At 40.1% G+C, this 12332-nt stretch overlaps 1 protein-coding gene and 1 long non-coding RNA gene across 2 annotated transcripts in view; one reads left to right on the forward strand and one right to left on the reverse strand.

Moving 5' to 3' along the window:
• Positions 1 to 12332, reverse strand: part of LOC138760942 (uncharacterized) — a 110513-nt gene that overhangs the window by 80674 nt on the left and 17507 nt on the right. The window contains exon 2 of the long non-coding RNA XR_011355985.1: positions 3566 to 3707. This is a non-coding gene — a long non-coding RNA (uncharacterized lncRNA). The remainder of the gene's footprint in view (positions 1 to 3565; positions 3708 to 12332) is intronic.
• Positions 8200 to 12332, forward strand: part of esr1 (estrogen receptor 1) — a 259140-nt gene continuing 255007 nt past the window's right edge. The window contains exon 1 of the mRNA XM_069932330.1: positions 8200 to 9445. Coding sequence (XP_069788431.1) covers positions 8994 to 9445 — 452 coding nt within the window. The 5' untranslated portion in view covers positions 8200 to 8993. The remainder of the gene's footprint in view (positions 9446 to 12332) is intronic.

Consider the following 12332-nt stretch of genomic DNA (forward strand, 5'->3'; position numbering starts at 1 on the left):
GCCACTACTGGCAGCTGGCTCTCTCTTTTCCTGACTTCTTTTTGTAGTAGGTACATGGCTGGATGCACTTATGGGCATTTTTTCCCCAGTGGCGATGGTAAAAACACCACTCTCGATGTACATCAGCACGTTCCTCTTTCTTGGATTGACTGCAGATACAGGAGGCTGGTAGGATGCAGGAGATGCTTCTGCTGCAAAAACTGGATGTATTCGGGCAGACTCTTGTGTAGGATACGATAGAGCCTGTCATCCTCTCGAGCCACATCATGGGGATGGCAGAAATCCATGTTACCAATGGGTATGGCAACGTGAGCTGAAAGTTTTGACAGAAGTAAGGTTTTGATAAGCAAACAATGGGAATGACCATCTGACAATGCCAGCATCTCATTCATCAGGTTTGATGGATTCTTGTCACCTAGGCCTTCTATGTTCAAAAGACGCATGACACGCTCATGCCTAGTAAATTCAAATGTATCAAGAAGAAACTGGCAGAACCTGGTGTACTGGTCTTCTGCCGGAGGATGAGCAATAAATTTGCTTACTCACGATACAGTGGCCGCGTCGAATGTACTCACGACATGCCAAAATCTTGTGACTTCCGCCGCTAATACCCTGAAGACGAAACTGGGTTTCAGCTTGAAGAAACCAAATTTGAGGCTGATGTGTCCAGAAAGGAGGTAAATGAAGCCCAACTGCAGTAGCTGTCATGGCGGCGCTGGCAGTTGTTGCTGTTGTTGAAATGTCCTCCTTTTCCATAATGATTAAAATTCGTTGAATCATCACGCCAGGGTCACCAATTTGTAGCAGATACTATGGTAGATGCTATTAAATAAAGGCAAATACACACAAAGGTAGTCAACTCAAGACTGGTTTATTGCAGAAATACACAGACCTTTTATTCCCTGCATGTTAATGAGCTCATTAGTGAACAGCTGCTGGTCCACAGGACCAGCAAGTTAAACCTATGAGCCATTAGCGCCCCGTGCCTTTAGGCAGGGGCTTCATCTGATCCACTCGCTGTACTTTGGCGCCCAGCACTGCTAGCATGCGATGTGTCAGGTAATCTGTGAACTGACGGTGGCAGTTTGCAATACCACGTTGTGAGCCCGCTACAATTTTCTTAAATAATGGAATATTATTTAATTTACATAAATTTTTCAAATGATTATCTATACTTATTCCTAAACATTTCATCCTAGTATCAGTCCACTTAAATTAATTCCAGTCTATCAAAAGCTTTTTCTGTGTCCAATGCAACCACAACACTTAAATACTTCTTCTTTTGTGCTAAATGAATTATACTTAATAACTGTTAATAATAACTTTCAGAAGTTTGTCTATTTTTAACAAAACCTGTTTGATCTATAGTTATTAATTCAGGAAGACAATAATTTATTCTCTTTGCTGATACCTTTGCCACAATTTTATAATCAACATTTAACAATGAAATAGGCCTATACACTGTGATTCTGGGAGAATATTCTCGGCGACACTAGGTATTATTCTATTTAGTAGAATCCTAGCGAAGATTTTGCCTGCAATGGAGAGCAACGTGATTCCCCTGTAGTTTGAGCAGTCTGATTTCTCGCCTTTGTTTTTGTACAGGGTGATGATGGTGGCATCACGAAGATCCTGAGGCAGTTTACCTTGGTCCCAACAAAGCTTGAAAAACTCATGCAGTTTGGCATGCAGAGTTTTGCCGCCAGCCTTCCAGACTTCTGGGGGGATTCCATCCATACCTGCTGCTTTGCCACTTTTCAGTTGTTCGATTGCCTTATATGTCTCATCCAGGGTGGGAACCTCATCCAGCTCTAGCCTTAGGGGCTGTTGAGGGAGCTGGAGCAGGTCAGAATCTTGGACTGAGCGGTTGGCACTGAAAAGAGATTGGAAGTGTTCTGACCATCGGTTGAGGATGGAGATCTTGTCGCTGAGGAGGACTTTGCCGTCTGAGCTATGCAGCGGGCTTTGGACTTGGGGTGAGGGGCCGTACACAGCCTTTAGAGCCTCGTAGAAACCCCTGAAGTCGCCAATGTCCGCGCTGAGCTGGGTTCGTTTGGCGAGGCTAGTCCACCACTCATTTTGGATCTCCCGGAGTTTGCGCTGAAGATGGCTGCATGCGCGACGGAAGGCTTGTTTCTTCTCTGGACAGGACGGCTTTGTAAGGTGAGCCTGGTGGGCAGCTCGCTTCTTTGCCAGCAGCTCCTGGATTTCCTGGCTGTTTTCGTCAAACCAGTCCTTGTTTTTCCTAGAGGAGAAGCCCAGTACCTCTTCAGTGGATTGCAGTATGGTAGTCTTCAACTGATCCCAGAGGGTTTCAGGGGACGGGTCCGTGAGGCGGGTTGCATCGTCGAGCTTTGCTTTGAGGTATGGCGAGCTCTCCACTGGCCATTGTGACAGAGGTGCACCAAAGAAAAGGTACAAGGACTGCCTAAAGAAATCTCTTGGTGCCTGCCACATTGACCACCGCCAGTGGGCTGATAACACCTCAAACCGTGCATCTTGGCGCCTCACAGTTTGGCGGGCAGCAACCTCCTTTGAAGAAGACCGCAGAACCCACCTCACTGACAAAAGGCAAAGGAGGAAAAACCCAACACCCAACCCCAACCAACCAATTTTCCCCTGCAACCGCTGCAATCGTGTCTGCCTGTCCCGCATCGGACTTGTCAGCCACAAACGAGCCTGCAGCTGACGTGGACTTTTTACCCCCTCCATAAATCTTCGTCCGCGAAGCCAAGCCAAAGAGAAAGAAAAGAGGCCTGTACAAAGCTGGTTTAATGGATCTTTTTTAGAAATAACCATAATTATTGCTGTGGAAAACATTTATGGAAGAACATGCAACCTAAAAGCTTGTTCTATTACCTGCATAAATAAAAGAATTATTAAATCTTCAAATTCTTTATAAAATTCCACTGGGAATCCATCCTCTCCAGGAGACTTATTATTTTGTAAACAATTAGGTGCTTCGTTAACTTCTTGCCCAGTAAATGGACTGTCCAAATCATCTTTATCTATATCAGTTAGTTGAGGTAATGTTATTTGAGACAAATAATTATCGATAATAGTTGTATCCTGTAATTATTCTTAAGTGTATAATTTTTCATAGAATTTCCTAAAAGTTTCTTTTTTTGTGGTTTAAATGCCACTTTCTTATTGTCTCGTTGTATTGCATTAATCATTCTCAAAGTTTATTCTGCCTTTAATTGCCAAACCAGAACTTTACGAAATCTTTCCCCTAATTCATAATTATTTCTGTTTAGATCTGAAGATCATTTTCTCTGTTCTATAAGTCGACATTGTGTTATATTGCAACTTCTTATTAATTAAGTGCCTATGTTTATCCTCTGATGGTGATTTTTGAACATCTTTTTCCAGTACTGTTATTTCTTTTTCTAATTTATCTATATTTCTTATATAATCCTTTTTAATTTTTGAAGTAAAATTTATAACCTGCCTTCGCAAGTAAATTTTTAATGCATCCCAAATAATAAACTTATTCTCTATTGAATGTAAATTAGTATCACAAAATAATTCAATATGCTGTTTTATAAAAGCACAAAAATCTTACCTTTTTAATAATAAAGAATTTAATCTCCATCTTTATACTGACTGCTGTTTTTCAGTAAATTCCAATTCCATCAACAATGGAGAATGATCAGATATTATTCTTGCTTTATAATCAATATTCAAAACTCTTAATTGATTTTGAGCTGAAAGTAAAAAAAATAATCAATCCTAGTGTATGTATCAAATCTATTGAATAAAAAGAATAACTCTATCTCTGGGATGTTTCTTCCTCCATTTATCGACTAAATATAAATCCTTCATTAAATATAACATAGCTTTAGCTGTTTTAGATTTAACAAAAAAGTTTTCATAAACATCTGCCAAATTTAAGAAAGTATCTTGTATAAATTTTTCATCATCTAATTTTGGTGCATATATATTTAATAAAGTCCATTTTACCATTATATATCTACCTGCAGGATCGGTAGTCACACTCTGAAGTTTAATTGGTAATTTTTTCTTAAATAAAGTCACCACTCCCCTAGATTAAGAATTAAATGAAGAGAAGACTACTTGATCTACCCAATCTCATCTCAGTTTTAGGTGTTTTTTTTTTCGGTTAAATGAGTGTAGAGCGCGTCGAAAGAACCAAAGACTTGTTGATCCAAACCAAGGCTTTTATTAACTAAAAGACTGGAACATATCACAAGCAGGTCGACCAGTCCAGAATGACCTGGTCTGGCTAGGAGCAATCCTTTAAGACCTGCCAGTAGGTGTGGCTACACTCTCAGCCAATCACAGTCATCCTACACTACAATCTGTACATATACACATTGGTGATAGAATCTGTACTATCACAAAGAGTTTATTGTAAAAAAAAAGCAATATCTACTCCTAATTTCTTAATACAAGACTAAATTTTCTTTATTTTTATTGTCCCTTTAATCCCATTAATATTAAAAATAATATTAAAATCCCATTAATATTAAAATCTTTATTGCTTTATTCATTTTTCTTATTTTAAAAATCCATTTTCTTCATTCCCATCCAAGAAGAGTTCCTATAAAATAATTTGGTCCTGAGCATCATCATCTGCAATCCAAAAAATTACAATAATTCAGATTAAGTATAACATGTTTGATTATTAAAAGGAAAAAAGAAAAAAGAAAAAAAAAGAAAATCTCTCCTCAACAAGTACTGCAAGAGCAAGCATTATCTCCCTCCATTTTGCGGGTCATGGCTAAGCCACAAAAACACATGCAACTGCCAGAAACCAACTTAACACATCTCCCAAACCCCTTGGGAAAAAAACCTTGATTTAATCAACCAATTCCATTTAACATGAGAATAAATAATACCATATCAATTCTTCATCCATCAGAATAGAAAGTGGGAAAAAACTCTCCCTATATATTAAATTCATTGCAACAAATCAGTGCCTTCTGTTACTTGAACTTAAGACACACTTTGAGCATATTTTTCAGCTTGAACAAAATTTGTGAAAAACACATTCTGTTGACCTGCTACAAATTTTTTTAAAGTAACAGGATAATGTAATATTAATCTGTATCCTTTATATAAAACTTTCTTAACTGGGTTAAATTCCCTCCTTTTATTTAATAAAATTTGGCTCAAATCTAGATAAAAGAACATTTTTATCCCCTTCATAATTCAAAGGTCTATATTCCTTAGCCCTTTTCATTACCAAACCGAGAAGCCTCTCTCTATCCTGGTAGTTCAAAAATCTAACCAGGATAGATCGGGGTCTCTGGCTCGGACCGGGCTTTGGTTTTAAATCTCTATGGACTCTTTCAATTAAAATCTTGTCTTCAAAATGTTCCTCTCCAAATATCTTTGGTATCCATTCTTGAAAAAAATGAATCACGTCTTCTCCTTCTTTACCTTCGGACAATCCCACTACTTTAACATTATTTCTTTTCCAAAATATCAACTTCCTCCAACAGTTTTTCATTCGTCAAGATTAAACAAGTCATTCAATCTTCAGACTTATTAGATCTATCTTCAATGCACTGCACTTCCTCTCGAACATCTTGAACCTTATTTTCCAACTTATCCATTCTCTGTGAAACATTATTCATCAACTTCAATGCATTATCCACTTTAACAAATCTGTTTTAACTTGCATCAATTCTTCAGACAACAATTTAAAATTATTTTCCAAAGACAAATTATTTTTAATTTGAAGTTCATCAAATTTTTGATTCAATCTTACTTATTTCTTTCTTAAAAGACTTTTTCTTCCCTGTGGTCTGCTCCTCTTCTGAACTTGATGTATCTTCTTTACTTTCATATTCTTCTGAAGCCTCTTGTTCTGAAATTAACATGCTGGACTGCTCATTTAAGAAGCCTTGAGGCTTTTCTCAACCTTCTTTTCTACTGCACCGCACATGCCCGACTTTTCGTGCATGCGTGATGCAGTTTTAATTTTTCCTCTGGCACCATCTTTATATGTTGACACGAAGAAGGCTCTGGAGGAAGGCCCCTCTCTTGGGTCTTCGTCGGTGATCCAAAAAGTACCTCAGCAGCCTGCTTCAACACTAAGGTAGGCCCACTTTCTTTTTTCTTCTTTTCTTCCAACTTCTTAGTAGGAGTTAGCATAGGAGTTTTTTCTTCCTTAGGTGACATCCTAAAAATTTAGTTAGATGTTTTATATCAACTTCAAAATAATATTCTTTTTAAAAAAAACTTTTCTAAATAGGTACATTTTTAAATAATCCCATGGGAGTCATGAGGTTGCGTGTCATCCCTCATGGCATCACATGATGTTCCTCCCCCCCCCCCCCCCACCCCCCCATGAACTATCTGAACCCTAGCCATAAACTACTCTGGGAAATCGGACTGCACGACTGAAATATCACTTTTTCATGCACCAATTGTAACTGTGAATATTTATTTAACTATCCTTTGATATTTATCATCTCTTTTTCTGTCTCATCATATTGTAGTAATTTAATGTATACAATTATATGTATTTGGACTGCAGCAAGTAAGAATTTTGGTACATATGTATCTGATAATAAACTCATCTATATAAATGTTAGTTAAATGTCGTAACATTTCTGACTGCCATTGCACTGTTAGAGCAATCAAATATACCTTTTCAAACTGAAATTTTTATCTTTAATATTAGACCTAATTTTCTCTGACCTTAAACATGTCATTACTTCCTGTAGCCGCTGTGCATGAGTTGGGGTGGGTTCGTCTTTCCACTTCATTAAAACTGCTTGTCTGGCTGTCAAAGTGCTAAAAGCTAAAACTTTCTCTTGAGATGCCGATAAAAGTTTATCCGGTTCATGTGAAAAACCAAACCGGACAATTAAAGGGCGTGGATCTAATTCAATCTTAAAAATCATTGATAAATATTAAAAAATGTTCTGCCAATATCCTTGTAATTTAGGACATTCCCAAAGTTACACTTTTCACAAAATGGATCAGCATCTGCATAGAAACAGGATAATTTATAGATTATTATCATAATTGACAGTGTTAGGTGATATGAGAGCTCTAGAGCTGATCCGTTCATCTTCTAGAGGTTGCAACTTGATCCATCTTTGTATTTTTCTGTAACCTTGATTGAGGGAGGGGTTAGATTAGTATTAGGTTTTTTTTCTTTTTGATAAATGATTATCTGAGATGTTATCTCTTTTTTTAAAGACACTATCTTAAAGTATAATGAGGTTTGTTATATTATTTAACTGATTTTTATGTATAATGATTTTAACAAACCATCACATTTAACAATTAGGGATGAAATTTAAAATTTGTCTATTGTGCATTTACTTTAATTATATTATGTTATCATATTGATTCACTCGATTAATAACTTGTATAAGGATTATTATGTTAAACCCAAAAATTTTTAAAAAGAAAGAGAAATCAAATATACAAAACTGATCTTCCAAATAGCAGCTTGTCACCCATTCCCCAACACTTGGCAATTTGGGAATGGTCCACCATTTCTGCTGTAAGTGAGGTTGGTAGGAGAAAGCATACTTGCTTGCGCGAATGGCCAAAATACAGAGTTTAGGAAATGATTGTGTCCTTAATGCTGGGGACTGAATCCGAATTACATCTTTGTCTTGTAAATTCTGTCCCAATGGATGGGAAACACATAAATATTCCAGCAGGAGCAGGCCACTTGGTCCCGAAAGCTTACCCCACCATGTAATAGTATCATGTCCTCTTCTGTGCCAGTTCCCTCTAATTCTCAATTCCATGATCTTTCAAGTATTTGACTATATTGAATGATCTAGCCTTCACTACCCTTTGGGGCAGAGATTGATTATCCACCAAGAGAAGAAATTTCCAGGCAGCTCAGTTCTAAATCATCAACCCCTTATTTTGTTGCTCTGTCCCCCTGTTTATGACTCTCCCAATCATTTTAATATGCTGCAGTTGATCATGTCATTAGATGATCTCTTGTAAAAGCAAATTGGTGGAATTGGGGCCCTCACTGGTGAACAGTGAACCAGGCAGGAGTTTTCCCTTCACTTGAAGTGAGACGCGCTGGCTGCTAATGTAGCCAGGGGTTTAAAGTATGAATAAGACAGTGCGCATTCTCATGAGTGAGTTTTTGCTGCTGCTTTATTGAAACTATCATGTTATTAATAAATCATCCATTGATGTCCTGGCCACTTTAATTCTGACCCCGATGTCACACATGAGAGCAAACAGTTAAGAACGACAGTGCAGTGTAGTGGATAAAGATTCAGGTACACGAGACGAAGCTAGGGATATTTTGCATTTTTTTTGGCACTTTATTAACACCCGCTCCGATTCAGCATTAGTGATATGTGAAGCAACGGTACAATTTGGCTCCTACTTGCTACCACCTGAAGATCAGGGGCTTAAACCACAGAGAGGGTGCTGTGGGACTGACTGCCATGCAGAGGAAATGAAAGGAGGGGAGAAGAGACATGCCAGTGCGGGAAATTGAGCGGGATCCGTACTGGGCTATGACAACTTTCCTGGCTTTGCTCCTTCAGGTATGGTAGTGGAACAAAACTGGGATCAGTCCTTTCCCTTGTGTGGTCGTAACGGAACAGAGTCTGACAAGGCACACATGTAAAACAGCCTTTAATATGTGGCAAAGCATTGATTCAGTACGGTATTACTTTAAAGTGTGTATGTCTGAGGGGAAACATAAAACTAGTGCCAATGTACAACAACCTTTCTTGGCTAACTGCCAATGCCTTTGTAATGCTTATTAGTTCAAATCAGAAGGACTTGGTCTGAAGTTTGAATGTGTTCCTCTGCCTGCTCTCTCTCTCTCACTCGTATCCTCCTCCTCGTCATGCACAGCAGCAGAGCAATCGGAGTGTTTGTGAAGCCCTGTCATCAGTAGTGAGAGCTGTAGTGCCCGTGCAGTTTTCTTCCTCTCTAAGGTTGCTCAGATGATATGAAGTCCAACGCTAGAGGCAACTGTGTCAGCCAGTGACACCCAGAGCTGCATTGATCTTTGTTCCTGGATGCTGATCATGGCAATTCCCCTCCATCACAAATCACCTGCGATTGCTTTGCTTCAGAAGATTCAGACGAGTGACTTGGACACTTTCGGCAGGCAAACTCTGCAGTTACCTTTAAATGGTGATGGACCTCTGAGTGAAATCTATGTGGAGAAAAGCCGAGGAGGAACAATGAGTTACCCGGAGAGTGGTTACGAATTTGCTTCTGCAGCCACCTTGTACAACTCTACTAGTCTGGGCTACACAGCCTCTACTGACTCGCACGGGTCCAGCCACATGGGGGGTCTTCACTCCCTCAACAGCATGTCTCCAAGCCCACTGGTCTTCTTGCAGTCAGCACCGCAGCTCCCTTCCTTCGTCACCCAAGGGCAGCAAGTCCCCTACTACCTGGAGAATGAGCAGAGCAGCTGCAGCAGTTTTGGGCTGTGCGAGGGACCCCCCTCTACCTTTTACAGGTAAGCCTCCTGCCTTTCCTTTGCTTTTTCCTTGCAGTCTCTAGCTGTTGCACACCACAAAGTGGTGGGGGGTGGGGTTGTGGAAGAAGTGTGTGTGTATGGAAGGGGGACCCCCGAACTTTCCATCGGTGCCTCAAAGTCTGCTGCGATACCAAAATACGACTTTTGGGCAAGGCAAACCTTCATTCCCTATGATTCCTGATGGGATTTTGAGGTGTCTGTCACTTCGTTCACAGCTTGCCACGTTTAGGTCTGCTCTCGGTTTTTAGTCTGGGCTGCGCAGGCTCCCCCTGCCTTTAAGGAGCTTGCCTGGAGCTCGCTTCAGATTAGGGTGTGCCCCACATTTTACTGTGTGGATAGATGACTTGTGTGCAGTGTCGTTGGGCTGTTTGGAATTTGTGTCTTATCTTTAATTGGAACACAGTCGAGAACCAGATCATGCACTCGGGGCCCTCAAAATAACTTTTGATTTTTGTTTCTAAGTGATGTTTCTACATTAATGCACGGTTAATCTATCGGAGGAGGCAGAAGGTCAATCTCTGTGGGTTCCTTGCCAACATTATCTCAGCCCTAACGAGAAGGGTGTGTGTGTGTGTGTGTGTGTGTGTGTGTGTGTGTGTGTGTGTGTGTGTGTGTGTGTGTGTGTGTGTGGGGGGGGGGGTTATAACATAAAGAAAGCCCTTGGGATAATTGCTGCTGCTTTGGATGGTTGCTGCAGCCCTCTTCTCCTCCGAAATTCAACGCCCCTAGGAATGCGAGTTAATCTGAAGCAAACCTCAGTCTGAGTCAAGAACAAAATTCCTCACAGACCCAGATGCCGAGATGCAAGGGGGCGCAATCCATTGAGAGGCAGGGGGAGGGGGGGGGGAATGCATGAGGGGTAAATCCTTGGGAAGAAAGCCCTTTTATTGTCTGAAAGTGGAGGTTCGTTGGTTTAAAATTAGTGTAACCCACTTGCTGACTGTAGGTGATGGAATCAGATTGTTCAGTCTCAAGTGTTCATTTTGTAGCAGCACTCAGAAGCTTAAAACAGTTTAGTGTTTCTAAGTCCAATATGCTGGTTGAGAAGAGGCATTTGAGAAGTGTTCACTGGTCTGTTTTAAGTCGGGAAAGATTTGAGCCCACGATATAAATGTCAAATGAGCTGATTTGCAGCCTGGTGTATTAGGTACAGGTTTTTCTATTATTACCATTTCTCTCAACAAGTTGAGGCAAACTTCCTTTTCCATTCACTTGGATTTACTCTTTGTTGTTTTCACTATTATGTTTCATTTAGATTGTGCAATCAATACTTTGGATACCAAGTCTATGAAAAACACAGTGCTACTGTTTCTGTTCCCTCTCACTCTGTTAATAAAAATCCCGAGGCACAAATGGAGTTGATAAGGTAGAATCAGAATCAGAATTTATTGCCATGAACAAGCCGCAAAATTCATTGTTTTATAGCAGCATGACAGTGCAAACATTCATATAGACCACCTTGTGAAAAATAAATGAAAATAGTCCACGAAAAGTCAAAGCGAGGCAGTGTCTTTGTTTCATTGGTCATTGAGGAATCTGATGGCAAAAGGGAAAGTAAAAAAAAAATCGCAGATGCTGGAAATCAGAAATAAAGGGTGAAGTGCAGGAAACACTCAGCAGGTCAGTCAGTGTCCGTAGAAAGAGAAATGGTTAACGATCAGTCCTAACGATTCAGATTCAGGTCTAGTGTGAATTGACGTCGTTCTAAAGCAGTGGTTCTCAACCTTTTTCTTTAATCTCACATACCATTTTAAGTATTCCCTATGCCATCTATGCTCTGTGATCAGTAAGGGATTGCTTAAGGAGGTATGTGAGTGGGAAGGGAAGTTGAGAATCACTGCTTTAGTCCCAATTGTTACTAAAATATTTTGCTTGAGAAAAACTGTCATTGGTGTGATAGTACAGACCTATCACCAATGTATATAATTACAGTATCTAGAGTATGTATGTAATGACTGTGCTTACAGCGATTGGCTGAGAGCTTAGCCACACCTACTGTTTGGGCCTTAAAGGGTTGTGTCCCTAGCCAGGTTGGATCATTCCAGAATGGTCGGCCACCTGTGACGAGCTCCTGTCTTTTGCTAATAAAAGCCTTGGTTTGGATCAACAAGTCTTTGGTTCTTTCGACGAACTCTACAATTGGCTCATTTCCTTTGGAGTTATGAAACAGAGCACATAACGAGTCAATTGGATATGATTAAAATAGTGGATTTCAAACCTTTTTCTTTCCACCCACTTTCAACCTTCAGCAATCCCTTACTAATCACAGAGCACCTATGGCATAGGGATTACTTAAAGTGGTATGTGAGAGAAAAGAAAAAGGTTGAGAACCACTGTTCTAAAGGGTGGCAGAAAGATATACATTTTGAAATGTGACAGAAATAAGTAATTGATAAGGAGAATTTTAATGGGTTGTGGGGAGGAAGAAGAGGGTTGTGAAACTGACCTGTGGCAGGCATAAGTGGTGGAAGACCACCCCTGGATCGGGTCCTGTGCCTCATTCTAGATGGACTATTTTGTCAAGGGTTTGGCTCAATGATACAGGAGGAGTGACAATTATCTTCTGTTTCGATCTGATGAGGCCACCTCCAAGGGTGGGGTGAATGTAAGTCCCCTAGAGGGCCTGAGGAAAGAGAAGGCACGCACAATAGAACCTGTGACCGAGGTGTGTCTGGTAGAAACTTCAGACACAGCTTTCAAAATTGAGTAATGGCTTGCCTTTAAACAGTCCAACAGACTTTTACAAGGCCTAACCACAATGTACGATCACTGGAGTTGGTGTCTGGGATGATCATTAACTCTTGTCAGTCCTCACCCTTCAGTACCTATGTGGTGCACTGTTAGACAGAATCAGACACACACAAGG

The sequence above is a fragment of the Narcine bancroftii genome, chromosome 4 (genome assembly GCF_036971445.1).
Source record: "Narcine bancroftii isolate sNarBan1 chromosome 4, sNarBan1.hap1, whole genome shotgun sequence".
Lineage (NCBI taxonomy): Eukaryota > Metazoa > Chordata > Chondrichthyes > Torpediniformes > Narcinidae > Narcine > Narcine bancroftii.